The sequence below is a fragment of the Mustela putorius genome, unplaced genomic scaffold (assembly GCF_011764305.1).
Source record: "Mustela putorius furo isolate JIRA1106 unplaced genomic scaffold, ASM1176430v1.1 tig00000179_pilon_pilon_pilon, whole genome shotgun sequence".
Taxonomy (NCBI): domain Eukaryota; kingdom Metazoa; phylum Chordata; class Mammalia; order Carnivora; family Mustelidae; genus Mustela; species Mustela putorius.
This window is the reverse complement of record NW_025421305.1, coordinates 1,338,421-1,358,136: the sequence shown is the minus strand read 5'-3', so window position 1 is coordinate 1,358,136 and position 19,716 is coordinate 1,338,421. Positions and strand designations below refer to the sequence as shown.

Sequence of the window (19,716 nt, the reverse complement as noted above, 5' to 3'; positions counted from 1 at the left end):
GTGAGATAAAGCCCTGCACTGGACTCCCTGCTCAGCCGACAGTCTGCTTGCCCCTCTTCTTCTGCTCCTCCTCCTACTCACTATCTCTAAAGTAAATAAATACAATCTTTTAAAAGAATATTCAAATATTTCTGTCAACTCCATATTGGCATCTAATAATAATGGCATCCATTATTAATGGATGGATATGGAGTTGGCATTCAGCTTGTGATCTTCCTTTTTAGTAAGCCAAGTGTTTATACTGAAACCTGGACACTTAGATTATTATGTTATGATACCCCATTTTTTACTTCAATCTCTTATTTTTTAGCTTGCATCCTATGATACTTCTCCAGTGGATGAGGATAGGTATCACCTCAATGCTGCCAAGTGAAAACAGAGGTCCACTATCTCTAACTGGCCTCCACTGACATTTTAGGAAGAGGTTTCTTTCTTCCTTTTTTTTTTTTTTTAAGACTTTATTTATTTATTATTAGAGAGAAAGAAAGCCCAAGCTGAGGGAGAAGCAGAGGGAAAGGGAGAAGCAGATGCCCAACTGAGCAAGGAGCCTAATACAGAGCTTGATCCCAGGACCCTGGGATCATGACCTGAGTGGAAGGCAGAAAGAAAATTAACTGAGCCACCCAGATGCCTGGAAGAGATTTCTTATTATTGCTGGACATGACTGGGAGTCAGCTCCCCACCTGGCCATCATACCTGTCCATCGTACCTCCCTGGCAGGGAGAAGTAAGACTGCTTCTTTATGCTCAAGTAACCTCCACTGGAACCAATGGGAGGTGAGGTTTGTTTCCAAATCTATTTTTGCCAGTGGTATTAATTACCCTAATTAGATAGTCTAATTAAAATTACATAAACAGACAAATCACTGTAAAAATAGCTATTTCTAGGAAAACTAAGCCTAAGGCTTTGAGAAATATGTATATTTTTTCAGTGACATTTTAAAAAGTGCCATAGAAGTAGATGTAGACACAAGTGTGTAATACTAAGAGACAAGTGTGTAATACTAAGAGACATCAGCAAAATGACTTTTTAAGAAGTCTGTACTCTATACTTTGTAAGACTCTCTACATTTCTCTTCCACCTTTAAGTACCAATAAGAAGAAAATAATGCATTGTGGATGTGTTTATATAATCAACCTATAATCAACCTGTGTCCACCTTAAGAAGTAGAATAGGTAAAGTCTGGCCTCCACATCTATTTCTACCAAGAAATAGAGTAGACACTACCTTGACCTCCACACCAAAGTCTAGAAGGAAAAAAAATGGATTCTTAATCTTTTGAATTCAAAGGATGTTTAGGATATATGTGAATCATTTATCATTCCCTGCTTTAGCTCATTTTTCCAAAAACCAATAGCATTAAACAAAAGGACGTCCTCAGTAGACACATACACACTTCCACCCAAGAAGTTACAGTGCCTAAGTAGGTGGTATTGTACTTTTTTTTTTTTTTTTTTTTTTTGCTTTTATGTATTATCTACTTTCCTAAAATGAACTCTTTTCATAAGAAAAATAATTTTTAAAAAAGAGGAAAAAAATAATTTTTAATTACCCCAAAGAATAATCTTACATAAACGCTTAGGGAAACACAAAGTTATTTTGTTAAAAATCAATATAAGAAACATCCTGAAATGGGAAAAAAATATCACTGGTCATATGTGACAAAGTAACAAATTTTATACCTTAACCTTAGAAGGTCAGCTTTAATACTATGTAATATCCAAATCCAATTTACATTCCTCTGTCAGAGTAATATATCACCAATGCTGAATATAATTATAGCTTATTCTACCTTTCATTTTCACCTACTCTAAGCTAGGTGACTAAATATTTAAAATGAACGGGGTGGGGAGGGGGGTACAAAGCAATTAACATGCCCTGTAGGGCAAAACAAACATATACCCACATCTCAACCAACGGCCCATCCACAAAGATTACACTAAATTATACAGCCAAACAGGGATTTCGGAAATTCAGCAACTAAATAACATTCTGATTTAAAAATCTACCAAACTTCAAAATACAATCATTCATATGTGTATTTTCTGGGAATTGACTTTTAAAGGAATTATGTACTTTAAACCAGTCACTTATTCTCACTTCTGATATTAGATGAAACAGTAGAATAACAAACTAACAAGTTTATTCTCCTGGTTACTTTTTAACTCTAATATATTGGAAGGTATAAAATGTCTAAAGTGTTCAAAATAAAATGAAAAAAAAAAAAAAGAAGAACTGCAGTGATGAAAAACAAATGACCAATATAAGAAACATTAGCTCTTGATCTTCAGATGAAAAAAGTAAGAGAATTACGGAGGTAAAATAACATATCCTAGCATGTGCTCTGATCAAAACTTCAGTCCACTACTAAAAGAAACATTGTAGAAAAAGCAATCATTGGGAATGTATGAAATATGAGTAAGGAGGTTTCTTAGTATCAAATCAAAAAATCATTACTTCAGGAAAGCATTAATGAATTATTCATTTTAAATTGACTAATTTGACCACAAATGTATGGGGAAGAAGAAATTATTACATTGCAGGTCTTCCATCATCTGTTTTTCCCCCTAAGTACTTGCTGCCCAACACTTGTCCCATAAACTTCATTATTAAGTCTATCATCTGCTCCTGATTCTATCAAGTTCATTGCTACGTTCACTCAGCTGCAAATGAAACTATTTCATCTTTCAAGAGCCAATTCAAGTGTCCTTCTTCTTTAAACTCCCATTAATTTAAGTTTCTCCATTCGCTTACTGGGTTTTACCCACCTGGCCCAGATATCCCTCTAGTTAATGCACATTTGTCTTTCTTTTATAGGAAAATGTCTCAATTTCATCACAAGAATTGTCAGAAGTTCTTCACCGTCCATTTATTCCATCTCACTTAATCTGGCTTCTGCCACCCAGACTCCACAAAATTACTTTTCTCAAAGGTCACCACCATCCTCCTCTTGCCAATTCTGACAGTAATATCTTGCACCAGGTCTCAGGAACATTCTGGGTGGTTTATCACTTTCCCTACTGAAACACTCTCCTTCTCTCAGGAAATCAGTCTTTTTGGGTTCTCCTTCTCCAAATGACCACTACTTCCTCTGTTTTCCTCCTTTCTAGACGATGGATAAACTGCTGGAGATCCCCAGGACTTGTTCTGGGCCTTCTTCTATATCTTTACATGCACACACACACACACACACACACACACCTCCTTGCCCTACCTGAATTCTCAACAATTCTCAGGGCTTTATGTGCAGTCTACATATAAACAATAGGTAAGTATTTGTACATTCTCCACTGAGCTCTAGGCCCCATTATCTAGCTGCTTGATATCTCAAACTATGAAACTGAAACACATCAAACTTTACATGGTAAAACAGGGTATTTTGATTTTTTCCAAAATACAGGAAACTAGTAACAAAACCATCTTCCCCTATCCGAGTTAATGGCATTACTATCCACTTATGCTCAGGTGACACAATCTAAGTGTCATTCTTGATTCCTCCTTCTCATTCACACCACACATCCAATCTGTCAATATGCCCTACAGTTCCTACCTTCAATTTGTCTGCAAAACTCACCCAACTCCTTGCCCCACCACTACTGCAATCCTCATCCAAGCCATGCTCATCCCTCCTGTGATGATGCCATAGTCTCCTTTCTGATCTCCCTCCCTGGTGGTCTAGTAGGATTCGGCGCGCTCTCCTTTCTGATCTCCCTGTCCACTCTTTCCTCCCTTTAATTCATTCTCCCCATAGCAGTTCCTTTTAATAAGTACATTTAGAAATAGGTCATTTCCTGTGTAAAACTCATGAACAGCCTCACACTTATTTAAACTGAAAATCTTATCTCTCTCCCAAATCATCTTAAGACTTCTCATGACCTGGACACTGCCCAACTCTCTGATGGCTCCATGGCCTCTGGGACTCCACTTCCCTCTCTCCACCCTCCTACCTTACTGCTTCCCCACTTCAGGGTCTCTGCTGCTCAGGGGGTAGTCCAGGCCCTGCAACCAAAGCCTGAGCTCCTCTTAGTAATTCCTTGTCTTCTTAAGCTCTTAAGTTTTACCACCTCAAAGACATTCTCTGACCAGTTTGCATCTAAAAGTCCTCTATCCATTACTCTCAGTCCCTTATTTTAACTAAAGATGTATCTTCTACTTATTACATGTTTTCTAGATCTCTCCCCCATATGCCTCATTACTGTGATACTTAGCACAGCACCTGAGAATTCTTGCGGCATAAGTAGATTAACAAATACATCCTCTGCTACTTTGCTGCATTTTATCCAAAACACAAAGATTTAATTAGGTGAGAGCTGGTGATATCACTTGCTCTATGATGTGTTAGACATTTCTCTCCAAATGGAATCTCAGTAATTTGAAGACAGGGAGAAGCTCTTGTACCTCTTCTAGTTTTCCAACAGAGAAGTGTGTAAGGCACTCAAAATACTTGATGCCCTGTTCTGAAAAATAAGCAGTCTATCACCTCATGCATTTTATTTCATGCTTTAATTTCTCTGTTCTCTTTTCTATTCAACTCCATTTAACCAACACCCTAATCTAAAGTTCCATATTACAGTTCCACAACAACATAGTACTACGCGCGCCACCTCAGAAATCCACAGCATGGTATAGAGAGCCCCCATACTTAGAGAGACTCAAGAATGCAAAGGCTCAAAACAAGCGCACCAAGAATATCACATGAGTTTCTCATCTATAAAACTATCGTCCAAAAGGGAAGCCCCCAGTGACATGTGGATTTAAGTATAAATTCCATTCCTAAGTCATATTAAGCACCATTCAAGTGCTGACTGGTCACATGATTTGAGTACTGAAAGCACAAAGAACATTTCCTGGACAAAGTTCTATTGGACTTCTGCTCAAATGATCTTACTTTCTCTAGCTCCACATAGGCACTCAAAGTGACCTCAGTAGGTCTAACCCTCATGTGTTTAACTTTTATGAATTTCAACATATGAAAGATGTTTAACATATGAAAACTACACCTATTTCTTTCTCATATATATTGATTACCCCATAACAAAAGACCTAGCAATCCATGACCGATATGGATGATAAAGTTGAATTTTATTTCACAAGATTTTCTGAATCACAAAAATTAAAACTTCCTTCTAATGCCAAAATTATTTCACCTACCTCTGTATTAAGGTCTTATATGTACAGTTGATCCTTGAACAACGTGGCTGTGTTAGGGGTGCTAATTCCCCCAGCACAATGGAAAATCTATGTATAAACTTTTGACTCCCCCAAATTTTAGCTACTAATAACCTACTGTTGACCAGAAGTCTTACCTATAACATAACCAGTCAATTAACATATATTATATATGTGTTATATACTGTATTCCTACAATAAAGAAAGCTATAGAAAATGTTGGGAAATTCTAAGAGAAAATAGCTGTGTATAAATGGACACACACAATTCAAACCTGTGTTGCTCAAAGGTCAACTGCCGTTAAGTACTTTTTTATGTATAGAGACAACAGGGACTACCAAGACAAAAACTGAATTTTTAATTTTTTACTTAGCTCACAAAGCAATACTTTATTTTTTTTTTTTAAAGAAGGCCCAGCATGTGGCCCAACACAGGGCTTGAACTCAGGACCCTGAGATCAAGACCAGGGCTGAGATCAACGGTCAGATGCTTAACCAAATGAACCACCTGGGTACCCAACACCAAGCAATATTTTTAAAACATCAAAACAAGGCAGAAAAATGAGTATAAATAAAAAAACTATATAGATTCTTTGAATGTAGGATTCTAAATAACTAGGGTGTGTTAGGGTCTTTAGCTCAGTAATTTTTCCACTGAATGTATCTATCTTTGCAAGAAACCAAAGTATTCAGTAAGTGACATCACACTGATAACTTTTACAGGTTGAACATAGAAGGCTTACATTCTCTGAGGACACAGACAATTATCACTGAAAAGTAAAGTTTCTTGAATTTCACCTCTATGGTCAGAAGCAACTATATAAGTTTCACACTCTATTCTTTTATGTCTTTTAAACAGTAATCTAGGGCGCCTGGGTGGCTCAGTGGGTTAAGCCGCTGCCTTCAGCTCAGGTCATGATCCCAGGGTCCTGGGATCGAGTCCCGCATCAGGCTCTCTGCTCAGCAGGGAGCCTGCTTCCCTCTCTCTCTCTCTCTCTGCCTGCCTCTCTGTCTACTTGTAATCTCTGTCTGTCAAATAAACAAATAAAATCTTTAAAAAAAAAAAAATAAACAGTAATCTAGTCTTTTTGAATAATTAGTTTTCAGTCACATACTCCTTCTTTTATGCGGAATATCAAACTACTGTATTTTAAAAGAGGTTTGAGACCCTATGTTAATTGTGACTGACTTTACATTTGAATAGAATTCTTTTTAAAAATTAACCTTAGCTATTCAAATGGCAATTTATATTTTATTTTAAATAGACTAGGAGATATTTATATTATAAAGTAGATTGGGAGGATTTTACAATTCTAGGACCTTTCAGGTCAAGTATAAATTGAGCTACACAGCTCTTAGTCACCATGTACAGAAAACATGTATTTCTCAGTTAAAAGCAATTACTATATTTTCAGTGTACTGAACTTTTACTGTTAACCTTGCATGCAAAGTCAAAGCTTTTCAGACACAGATAGAGTTAAGTTTGAAACCGAATAATTATAACACATTTTAATATATCGACAAGCCAAAACCAAGCTGTAGTCTGAATGACAATAAGCAAAAGAGAAAGACTCCTACTTAGGTGGAACATTCAGTCTTCTGGAAGGTCTCTCAAAGAAATTACACCAGTTCTGGTAGAAGTGTGAAAGCACTGGAATGTATTGGCATGCCCTTTAAAATATCAGGTTAGTACTCATTTATAAACATTAATATTTTCTTTCAGGGCATTTTTCATTAATATTTCATTCTTCTAAAACACTTTGGAAAGGACTGCAAAATGACCTAAAATTAGAGGGCACTTCCAAAAAATATTTCTCTAATAAGCAATATTAAGGGTCATAAAAGTTATGGATCCTGAATGTTAATTTAGACATAAATAATACAAAGCACATCCTAAGATATATGGTACGGTCTCAAGAATAAAGAATATTAACAACTTACCTAAACTTTATGAATTTTTATTGGAAACAACCTAGAAAAACTACTTTGAAGAGATAAAAGTGTATCTCCCTCAGAAAATTCCTGTAAAATAAATATGCTTCCAACTAATATTTCTAACCTACCAAAGACGACGTTTCCATGATTTCTATGGAGTGCCATATTGCTGATTCCCTCATCCGGGCTACAGCCAGCCACACTGAAGTCTGTCATGGACCATAGCTTTTGGACTGTCTGTCAGACACACCTCACCTCTCCATTTCTATCCCTTAATAGCTGGTATGAAGCCCATTCCCTTTGCCTTATCCTTTCAAGACAGCACTCTCCACTGAAGGGAGTCTCTCTGAGATCACTCATTTCTTCTTTCAGGACCCTTGATATAAATGCTCACTCATCCTTAGAGGTTTTAAAAATCCTTTAATCTTCCAGACTTCAATTCTTTTATATATTCCCATAATTCCGAACTTAACTCTGAAGATAGAATCATCATGCAGTACTTAGGTGAAAGAAGAAAGCAGTTACACACAGGAACCAAGGTGTTTAAGCGGCAATGTCTAATAGAATATTTTTACAGTGATATAGATGGTTTATGTAGGTGCTGTTCAATTTGTTAGCCACTAGCCACACGTGCCTCTTGAGCACTTGAAATGTTTTGGATCTCCACCCCCCACCCCCCCCCCACACACACACACTTAATCAGTTTAAATGCCACAACCAAGGAGCAGTTACCTTACTAAAACAACACAGGAAGGAAAACAGAACCATATGAATGACTTACCTCTCTGATATCACTAGTGAGAGGAAAGAAGACAAAAAAGGAAGGAAGGAAGAAATCTAAGAACGTAGATCATGAAGGAAAACCTTACTCTTGTCCACTCCAGAAATTATCACTATTAATACCACCATACATCTGTGCATTGTTAATTCTCAAACTTTTTTCTAAGGCTTTAAAAAAAAAAAATGTATAGCTCATGTCTTACTTTAAAACTCTAAAACATATCAGGGGAATAAAAATCAGCTGTTGTGTTATCATTACTGAGAACAATTACTATTCTCTTCCTCTCATTTCTACAAAGGCAGAGGCCTTCTACTATGTTCCCCAGAAGAAAACATTAGGATTACTTCCAGTCACTGTCCAGCTCATTATGGGAAGATTTCCCCCCCCACCACCACTACCCAGAAGGACTGATTTCTACAACTGGTGAAAGTGGGGAAGGGATCCTGACTGTGAGCTACAGTCGTCTGCTCTTTCCACTCATGACAACGTGGGCAAGTTTGATTTGATGAGATTAACTACACTTCACCTTCAGAAGTCCCAGTTGTGCTCTGCAACTTAGTCTTTTTTCGGTACAGAGGTTATTCCTAACCTTACTTCTCTATCTGCTTTAACATATTTGGAACTCAAGAGCAACAACCAGGTCTATCAGCACCTGCACAAAACCAGTCATATGCGTGTGTATGTGTGCAACAGGACAGCTGTTAGAGAAAATGAAATAAACAGTAGAAGGTTTAAAAAAAAAAAAAGTAGAAGGTTTTCTTTTTTTTTTTTTTTTTAATGGAATCAAGGGATGAGTCATAAATAGAAAAAGAAGATCTTTGTGAGGCGAAACAAAAGTGAGATACTGAAAAAGTACTGAAGGCAATGTAGGAGCTGAGCACGAGTCGCCTTCAAATCAAGACAGTTTCAGGAAATTCAGCTAATTCAGGAAATTCAGAGCAAGATAGTCCTTTGTATTCTTAGAAAGTTTATGACTAGACTCAAGTCCTGTAGCATATTATGAGAACACTTATTTATAGCTCCTAGTATTAAGACAAAGAACCTAAATATCCAACAAAACTAAAAACTGGAAGAAACGAGAATTCAACATTTACTGTGTCGCGCTAAGTAACGTACAGATGCTTGACCCCTGTCCTCGCTTCCCCTCATCCCCTTCTGCAGCTCTGTTCTAGCTTCAAAGGGGCTGACTCCGCAGTCTTCAGCTCCCATGGTTTGTGATCATCTGTTCCCTGATAGGTTCGAGCAGTGGGAAGAAGGGAGAAACAAGGGTAATGCTCTCTCCCTCTCTCTCTGCCCAGGAGGTTTCTCTGGCAACAGCTGCATCTTCCTCATGAATGCAGTTTCTGCCACTTGACACCAGCCCATTACCTTCCAGAACAGAGTTCTCTTTCTCACCCTCTAGCACAGGAGGGGAACAGCTTCCTGCTGCCGCTAATCGTGGGCCTCACTGTTTCCTATTTGGTTCCTCTGTCTCTCCATCAGTTATTTAACCAGTTTCTGGTGTTAACTTTAAAAGGAAAAAAAAAAAAAAACAAAACAAAACAAAAAAACCTTACAGCGTGCTCTCTGGTGTCTGTCTTCCTGTTAGGACTCTGACAGCATATACACTGTACACAGATACACACATGCATGTGCATAGTCTCATCCTATTTCCACTCCATCTCCTTTCTAGGAAAACATCTTTGGTAAGGCGGACAAAAGCCACAGAGACTCCTCTAGGATCATAAATGCAGTAAAATTAAGCTTTGAGAAGAGGTCCATCTTGATAAGAAAAAGGTTTGACTTGTCCATGCTTTGGTTTGAGTGCTCTTTAGAACCTACAACCCCCTCTCTCCCACCTCAGCCTACACATCAACATTTAGATCCACAGATGAAGAGCAGGGGCTCTGTGGGCAGGGGAGAAAGATGAAGGCCTGGAGGACTGGCAGTGACAATCAAGGAGGGACACTAGGTCTTCTTCACTCAAGGAACACCCTACCTTTCATATGCATTGTCCCTTCCCCCAACCCAGGGATGGGCAGAGGATGTAGGAAACCCAGTCTTTCTACCCATTCACTCCCTCCATGAATTTCTAGGGTAATTTTGAGGAATATTACCACATTCCACAAACCTCTAACGTCAATCCATGATTTTCAAAAAGATAAACATCACTTCACCCAGATAAAGTGAGCAATGTCAAATATTCATTTACCACATTAATGAAGGAACAGCAAGATGATGACCCTGATTCAGAAAGAACTAGAAAAATCTAAGAATTTAAGGTGACTTAATAGATAGAAGAATGCCAATTTAACTACAAGACTGATATCCTGCAAAGCAATAAAACTGCAACTTCAAGGTTTCATCTTAAAAAAAAAAAATAAAATAAAGTATGCAAGAGTAAGGTAAAGTAAAATGAGAATATTAATATATTAACATATGCACTTAAAAAATCTGGAGCAAAACCACACAAGAAACTTAACAGGATTTCACCTCTGACCAGCAGATCCAAAAATCAAATGACAGAAAGGAGGAAGGCTTTTACTTTTCTTTTTATACCCTTCTGAGAAATTTGGATTTGGGGCACATAAATTTAATGCCTTTTCTCCTTGTATTAAAGTAGAAATCTAACAAATGTAGTGATCTGAAGGGGTACCTGCACCCCAGTGTTTATAGCAGCAACGTCCATAATAGCCAAACTTTGAAAAAAGCCCAATGTCAATTAGCAGATGAGCGGATAAAGGAGATGTGGGGTGTGTGTGTGTGTGTGTGTGTGTGTGTGTGTAATGAAATAGTACGCAACCATCAAAAATGAAATTTTGTCATTTGCAATGACGTGAATGGAACTAGAGGGTATTATAGGAAGCGAAATAAACCAATCAGAGAAAGACAATTATCATAAGATCTTAAGATCTCATGGAAATGTGGAATTTAAGAAACAAAACAGAGGATCATAGTGGAGGAGGGAAGAAAAAAAAAAAAAAAACAAAACAAACAAGATTAAAACCAGAGAGGGAGAAAAACCATAAGAGACTCTTAATTATAGGAAACAAACTAAGGGTTGCTGGAGGGGACGGGAATGGGGGGATGGGGTAACTGGGTGATGGATATTAAGGAGGGGACATGGTGTAATGAGCACTGGGTGTTATAAACAGCTGATGAATCAATGAATTCTACCTCTGAAACTAATAACATACTATATGTTAACTGAATTTAAATTTAAAAACATAATAATTTTTTTAAAAGTAGCAGCAAATATTCACTTTCTGACAAAAAATTTACCCTCAAAAGACTTTCCCCAAGGGAACCTACTCATATACTTGAAGCAAGAGTAAAATCATCAGAGACAAAAGCACAAGACCTAAAAAGGAATGATTATATGCATGTATAAACATGTATACATATACACATATCTGTTGTTTAACTCAATAACAATGGCTAATCTGTGATATTAAAAGGAAAATATACAATTAAAATATCACATAAAACAAGCACGTAAATTAATTGAGGGTGATTGTGTTATTCTTAGGTTCAAAATAAGGGATACTGCTGATTTTTGTCCCTTTTTTGTACATGCATATTAAATTTCTTTTTGAGTATGCACAAGTTAACTTTCTTTTCTATGATCATAAAGGCAATAGGTCTTTCCAAATTAGAAAGTAAGGAAAAAATGACATGAGAAATTAAAAATCTATCCAAAAGAATTTATGGATGAAGAGAAAGGATACAGAAAAGGAACAAAGAGCAGAACAGGGGGTGTGGAAAGGGAGACAAACATGGTAAAAGAAGTGTAAACTAAGTGAAAATTCAGAATGAAATATCAGATATAGGTTCCAATATATTTTTATAGTGGTTAAAAAGACAAAGACCATCAGAATTATTTTAAAAAGCATTTGCCTGATAAAGACTATCAGAATTGTTTAAAAAAGCATTTGCATGCTATTTACAATAGCTATGCCTAAAACATTTAAAAAAATAATAATAAATGTAAAGAACAGTACGAATTGTGATGATGAGAGCGGTTGCACACATCAACATATATAAATCTAAGAAACTGGGAAAAAGCCCCAGAAAAATGTATGGAAGATGTTGCTATTGACACGAAGTTCAAAAAGATAAAACACCAAATCATACATAGATGAATTAGACATATATGGTGAAATGATAATGAAAAGAAAGAAAGATAAGCCCGAAATTAAAAACAGTGCTAACCACAGCACAGTGGAAGAAGGGGACATAAAGTTTAGCAGGGATGCATGGGAACCTCAGACTTACAAGCAGTATTTCTAGCTTGCCCTCATTGGTAGGCAAGTGGGTACTTGTTTTACTCCAATGATGAAACCTTTTTTATATGTTTACCATTTTAAAAAATAAGATTTTTAATAAGTATTGGTAATTTCAAAATATTGGTCTTGACTTTTTTCTCCAGATCACATTGATACCAATGAGTACGTTCATCTCATTGTTTGCCACAAACTTACCTGTTTGTCTCCTCACATGTGTGGACCATGGCACAAACTTCTTCCACCAGTTTTGTGTTTAAGCCCAGAAATGGAGAAAAATTAGATTCCAAACATGACACTGGTCAAGTGGAATAATGACACACAAAGTCTGCTCACTTGCTTGGCAGTAAACATTTTACTGCACATTTTTTTTTTTAAGATTTTATTTATTTATTTGACAGAGAGAGATCACAAGTAGGCAGAGAGGCAGGCAGAGAGAGAGGAGGAAGCAGGCTCCCTGCTGAGCAGAAAGCCCAATGTGGGGCTCGATCCCAGGACACTGAGATCATGACCCAAGCTGAAGGCAGTGGCTTAACCCACTGAGCCACCCAGGCGCCCCAACTGCACATTTTTCTAAAGTGATTTTTTTGAGCTTAGTTATTCACTTCATCAGAACTAGTTCCAAAACCTCCTTAGAAATTTAAAAGATGTTAGCAAGAAAATAGGTCTTGTAAACTTCAAAACGCACAGGTTAACCATAAGTAAAGGAATATAAGTGCTCACTTCAGCAGCACATATACTTAAAAAACAAAACAAAACAAAACAAAAATGGAAAATAATGCCTAAGATCACAAAACATAGGACCTGATAGACTGGATTTTTCAGAGACAGAAATCATGCCCTTGACAACTACATCAAATTGAGAAAATGAAGATGTATTCTATAACTAATTTGCTATATACATAGATGACTATGGACTACAATGCTAGAAATCAATCATAATAATGTTAGTGTCTACTCTTTTATGTTTCTACCTCAAAGTGTTCGATAGCTCGAACATAATTGTTGCCTATGTCAAGATCCACTCAAAGTTATAATTGACAATTTGAAGTTGATCTTTTCTTGTATTCCAAAAGTAAAGCAACTATGTCTTTTAGTTTAAAACTGTCACCAAGTATATTGAATAATCAATAAAACTTCAAAACAGAAGAATTTTGTGATCTTCAAATCAACACTTCATTAATGGTGACAAATAACACAGTATTTAATGTGCTGGTTTTCATACAATTCACTGTCCGGATGGTCAAAGGCTGATGTGGCGCATAATTTGGTAAGCGGTGTTGCAGAAGCAGATAAATGGCTCTAAAAGTATTGCATATCTGGGTGGGGGTGGGGTAGACGGAGATTTCCTTCTTGTTACTTGATTTTTTATTTAATAAAACCCAATCCCAGGGACACCTGGGTGGCTCAGTTGGTTAAGCAGCTGCCTTCGGCTCAGGTCATGATCCCAGCGTCCTGGGATCGAGTCCCACATCGGGCTCCTTGCTCAGCAGGGAGCCTACTTCTCCCTCTGCCTCTGCCTGCCATTCTGCCTGCCTGTGCTCACTCTCTCCCCCTCTCTCACTCTGATAAATAAATAAAATCTTTAAAAAAAAAAAAATAAAAAAAAAAAAAACCCAATCCCAAACCAGTGTTGCAGAATCATCATTCATCAGTTCACATATTTCCCTCTTAATTCTAGTCACAGACACTGAAGAATTTTAACGCTGATTTACTCAATACTACAGTTCTAACAATGATCTCAAAAAGTGACAAAAAATCTTTTTATCTTGAAACTGAGTCACACAGTATATATTAAAAAAATAAGAAAATACGAAAAACTGACTTAACGATAGCAGACATAAAACTAAGAGCCATGTCCCAAAACTTTGAACATAGGCATAACTTCAACTTTTACACATCGAAATTAGTCATTCCTCAACCTGGAGAACCACACACAGAGATACTCTTGAGCCTCTTCTCTCTACATCATGTGCCACAATTTCAGGAAAACATCTCTAATGGTAAGATTTCTATCATTTCCAATTAAAGACTTTTATAGAAAACATGCACAGCCTGTGGATTGCTGATAATACATTCTAGAATTGGTCTTTCTTAGAAAAATAATACTATAATTTTTTTTAAGTAAGATTCAAGTGAAAGAGACATAGCATTATTTTCCAGTAGTTTAAGGTGAAATCACATATAATTGTATCCACTGGAATACACATAAATTCATACATTAAAACCTCTCAGTTTTTCTTTTACTACCATTTTCATCTAATCAAATTATGAAGGTAAAAGGAAGAGTATACTCTTTTTTTTTTTTTTTTAGATTTTATTGATTTATTTGACAGGGAGAAAGAGATCACAAGTAGGCAGAGAGGCAGGCAGAGAGAGAGTGGGAAGCAGGCTCCCCACTGAACAGAGAGCCAGATGTGGGGCTTGATCCCAGGACCCTGAGATCATGACCTGAGCCGAAGGCAGAGGCTTAACCCACTGAGCCACCCAGGCACCCCCCGAAGGGTCTACTTCTAATTAAATTGAAAAGCCATGCATAAACCCATTGCTCAATGGCTGCCAGATAAACTAAAACAATAGTGCATCTCCCAATCAACCCCAAAACACCCTCTTCCTACATTTAAACTCCTTAAGAACTGGGTCTAGATCTGCTTTGCTATTTACCCAACCCCTTCATCTTAGACAATGCTTGGTAAGTATCGGTTACTCAATAATTATTTTTTAAATTAATATATTAAAACAGGTACATATGAAACCAGAGCTCTTCATGTATGATTATACCTGTCAAAATCTCAATTCAGGTATGCCTGGGTGGCTCAGTCAGTTAAGCTGCTGCCTTCAGCCCAGATCATGATTCGAGTCCTGGGATCGAGTCCCGCAACGGGCTCCTTGCTCCTTCTTGCAGAGCCTGCTTCTCTCTCCACCTCTGCCTGCCACTCTGCTTGCTTGTGCTCGCTCGCGCTCTCTCTCTCTCTGACAAATAAATAAATAAAATCTTAAAACAAAAAATCTCAATTCAACCTAGTCTCTAACAACAGCCAAGGTGAAACTGAAGGAGACTAAAATTAAACTTCATGTTTCAATTGACAGGTCTTCCCTGAGGACTTATATGTGCTGTGCACAGTGCCTGGTAAAGAGAAATAAATAAGATATACAAAGTTCCTGGCCTCTTCCCCATCATGTTTCCATCTAAAGAAGAGTCTGGAAGTGAGAAAATATGGAAAAGCAAAAATACAACAGTTGAAATATACTGAACTATACTTTGTTCTCTCTTCATACACCTCAGTTAAACCTCACTCACTTTCATGTCTCAGTAGGTAGGGTCTTTTTGTTTTAAATAGTCATACTGCCGAGGATTTTTTTCATACTGTAGCCAAACTTCACAAGTGTCCAGTAAAGTACTAATCAGAGAGGATATCAAAGAGATTCTATTATATATTACCTTCCACAGTCATTCTAGCCCTAAGAATGAATATATATATATATATATATATATATATATCTGTTTGATACATATATATTTATCTGTTTTATATATAAAACAGATACATTCTCATACAGAAACAACCATTCATTTATTACACAGAAGCAGCCAAAACTTATCTACCTTAGACCCTTACAGCTCTAAATCCTGATTTTGTGACTGCTCAGACTTTTTTTTTTAAACAATTTCTGCTTGAAGTTTTTCAAAAGTATTCTGAGCTTAAAAGTCTAAAACCTGATTTACAGAGACACCTGTCTTAGTGTTGCCAGATCCAGGATACCTAATTAAACTTGGATTTCAGATAAACAACAAAAATTTTTAGTGTTAGTATGTTTGAAATTCAGAGTTTACTGGGCATCTTCTATTTTTACTTGCTAAATCTGGCAATATTAACCTATGTACTCCTATAAAGATATTATTTCCAATAAAGGAAAAGTTAATTAATGGTATTTCTATGTCAAACAAAATTTCAGCCAGTGAATATATAATACCCAAATTCAGAGTGAAACTCAGTTTCTAATCATGATTGTTCTCATTTAAAAAACACTATAAATTAAAAAAAAATTAAGACTTATTTTAGGGAAGAGATAGAGCATGCACATGAGTGGGGGGAGCAACAAAGGGAGAAGGAGAGAGAATATCTCAAGCAGACTAACCGCTAAGCACGGAGCCCAATGTGAGGTTCGAGCTGACAACCCATGAGATCTTGACCTGAGCAGAAATCACGAGTCAATGCTTAACCCACTGAGCCAAGAAGGCACCCCACTTTTTAAAAAAAATTAAAAATAAATAAATAAAAGGTTTTGTTTTAAAGTTCATAGGCTATTTATCACTTGGTAATAAATACAAAAAGTCCTACTGACACTGTATTTCATCATCCATATAAACATTACCTATTCATTTTTTACCTTGAGACATCGTTGATATATATACCTCTTATTTACAGGTGCTATGAAGAAAGTATTAAATAAAAATAACAGATTAATGACATCTGTTTCATTTACTAGCATGCCCTGATGACGTTCAGACAGATGAATTACCTCACAGGATTACTAGTCAAAGACACGCGGAGGGACTCCAGGCACGTGACAAGTCTCTCATCTGCACACCCCATTTTCAGTTCATGGATGAATTCCTGAGGTGAGATCTGTCGCCGACTCTTAAGACTTCCCTGTAAATTAAAACAAATAAATAAATAAATCGATCTGCATTAAAGTAGTATCAATTACATTAATCCAACCTTTCATATTAGCAGCCGCACACGGCTACCCTGAGCTCTCTTATTTTGAGGGAATGATTCCTTCTGCCCACAAATATAAGAGCGTAATCCAAGATACTCACAGAAGATAAAAACACCAAAAGATCTGCAAATTTAAAGGACTTTTTCAAATCCCGAATGTCATGGAAAAGAGTTCTAGTACTTACCACAAAAATATCTGAAAATATAATCATCCATTTTAGGCCCATGCGAAATAAAAAGCAAACATCAATACAGGAACCACCCTGTTAAAATTAGTATTCTGAGCACCACCAAAAATGGTGGTAAGTCATTAATTGACTCAACTACCATCAGGTGCCCAGTTCTAAGCACAGTAAACACAGAGATTATCAAAACCTAAGTCTGGAAAGAGATATGCAAGCAAGTGAATAATACTTTTCAGTGCAGTCTAATTCCCATACTGGGGTACCAAGGCACTCAGAGCCATGAGGCAAAGCCCTAATTTGGTGGAGGGAAGCTTGAGTAACACAGAGAAGGAAATCAGTTAAGAAGACTAAGAATTAGGAACTCCTTCCAGACTAACACATGGCACATATGTAGGACCACAAAAAAAAAAAAAAAAAAAAAAAAACAGAAGCACTTACAACAGAATGAAGCTAGCGGCCATATCATGGAGGGACAGAGCACCGCTCTCCAATTAGATTATCCAGGGCAGTATTGGAAGGCTAACTCTGGCAGATTGTAAGAGTTGGAGTTCACTCATCAGGCAATATTCAATACTTACTAAGTGCCAGACATTGTTCTAAGCATTACACAGAAAATAGTAAACAAGGGATAAAAATCCCTAGATGCATGGAGCTTTCTTCTCCATGGAGAAGAAACCCAGGCAGACAATAAAAAAATAAGCAGTTAAAATAGTTGTTTTATGGCTAGTAGAAAGTGCTCCAGAAAAACAAAAGCAGAGAAGAGGATTAAGGAGCCCAGGAGGTGGTTGGCAATTTCAAATGGTGTGCTCACAGAAAGACTCACAGAAAAATCTGAAGGCCTCAAACTTGAATATTAGAGTAAAGATATGAAGGGAGAGAGAAGTAAGCATACTGGTAACTGAAAAGCTGTGATGGAAGGGACTGCAACCTCACAGACCACCAAAGGAACTTTGACTTTTATTCTCAGATCAGTAGCATTAGAGGACCCGTTAAGAAAACACAAAGACAGTCCAGATGGAAAATGATGAGCATGATGAACAGTCAAGTCCGGAATTGTATCTATGTCAATTACAGATTATACATTCAAAGGGGAGGAATTAATACATGTTCAAAAGCACGTTAGTACGGATGGCAGGAAATTAGATGCATTTTTTTTTATTTTTCTTTCTTATTATTAATTTGCCATAATATTGTCCAAGGAAACTTTCCCAATAATGCAAAACAAATTGGCATGGGAAAGACTGATGGTTTTCATCAATAGCAATGTGGTAATTTACTAAAGACAATTATAAGCAAATCTCAGAATAAAGAAAATAAAGTGGAAAGCGGAACTGAAATGGTGAAAATAAGTACTTTTTAAAAATAAAATCAGTGATTACATTATGTATCATTAAAGAGAATATATTTAACTTGTCCTGACATAGTGTTTATCAGCATCTTTTCCTGCTTTAAATTATGTATTACGTGACCAACACAGAAAATCTGGAAAACAAAAAAGCAATAGGGAAAACAAAAAAGCCCCAAAATGAATATTTGGTATTGAGGTGTATTTTTTCCTCATATAAGAATATGTACATAATATCTCATATACATTCATAAATACCTGTACTTTACTTTCAAAAATATTATAGCATACACACTGTTCTGTAGACTACTTTTATTTTTAGTCATGTTTCATAAACACATCCTAGGATCTTTAATGAAATTTTTTTTCCTGCCTAGAGACTATTAACATACTTAATTACTTACCTAATTTAGACCAGTATCATTGGGCATGTAGGTTGCTTAGCACAATTTCTTGGTATCTTAATTTTTCAAGCTTCATGTGCATACTATCAGGCCAATATTTTTAATCCAAATGTATGCCAACAGAAGTTAAACCAGATGATCTTTTTGGAGTACTTGATAGTTGTAGTATTTGATTCAGTACTCTGAATTTATCATTGAAATAATGATGATGGAGGGGAGAGGGCTTCAAAACAAACCAAAACTGATGTGATCAACTCGGTTCCCTTCAATAATAAATGGGTAAGACCATCTCATCAATACTTTTCAAACGTAAGAATAAAAAGCAGTAAATGAATTTGAAAAAAATGAAATAAGATTAAAAAAAAAAAAGCAGTTTCCTGCCCCACCACTTAACCCTATCTTTCAGAGACAATCAATTTCATTCCCTTAACTTTCTTCTGATAGCTACTTAATGTGTAAATCAGATGTTCACTCTGTTCTCTTTAAACTTGTAAGTTTTCAGTATTACCTTTGACTTCTATTATGAAAGGTAATGACTTAGTCATCTTAAAACATTAGAATTTGTACTCTTCCACCATCTGACTATAGTTAAAGGTAAACTCAGTCGAGCCAAAAGAGGTCAATACCATGAAATGGAAGTTCTAGGAGATTCAGAGATTGTTGGATAACTGAACTTAATAATTCTTTAAGTTTGTTTCATGATACAAAATAGAACATCATATACCCCCATTCATAAAATCTTCCAGCTACTATAATTCCCATGTTGGTTAAAACAACACTTTGGTTCCCCTAAAAGCAAGAACACAAGAAACATCTTGGCTCTTACCATTCGGTTCAGTATTATACTGGAGATACTAGCTAGTGTGGTAAGGCAATGACAATAGACAGTTTAGAAAAGAAGTAGTAAAACTG

At 36.5% G+C, this 19,716-nt stretch overlaps 1 protein-coding gene across 5 annotated transcripts in view; it reads right to left on the bottom strand.

Moving 5' to 3' along the window:
* The window catches only part of DIAPH3 (diaphanous related formin 3), a 499,636-nt gene that overhangs the window by 361,749 nt on the left and 118,171 nt on the right, over nucleotides 1-19,716 (bottom strand). For all 5 annotated transcript variants that reach the window (XM_013047223.2, XM_013047224.2, XM_004775321.3 and 2 more), the window contains one exon: nucleotides 16,671-16,801. In XM_013047223.2, the coding sequence (XP_012902677.2) occupies nucleotides 16,671-16,801 (131 nt within the window). The remainder of the gene's footprint in view (nucleotides 1-16,670; nucleotides 16,802-19,716) is intronic.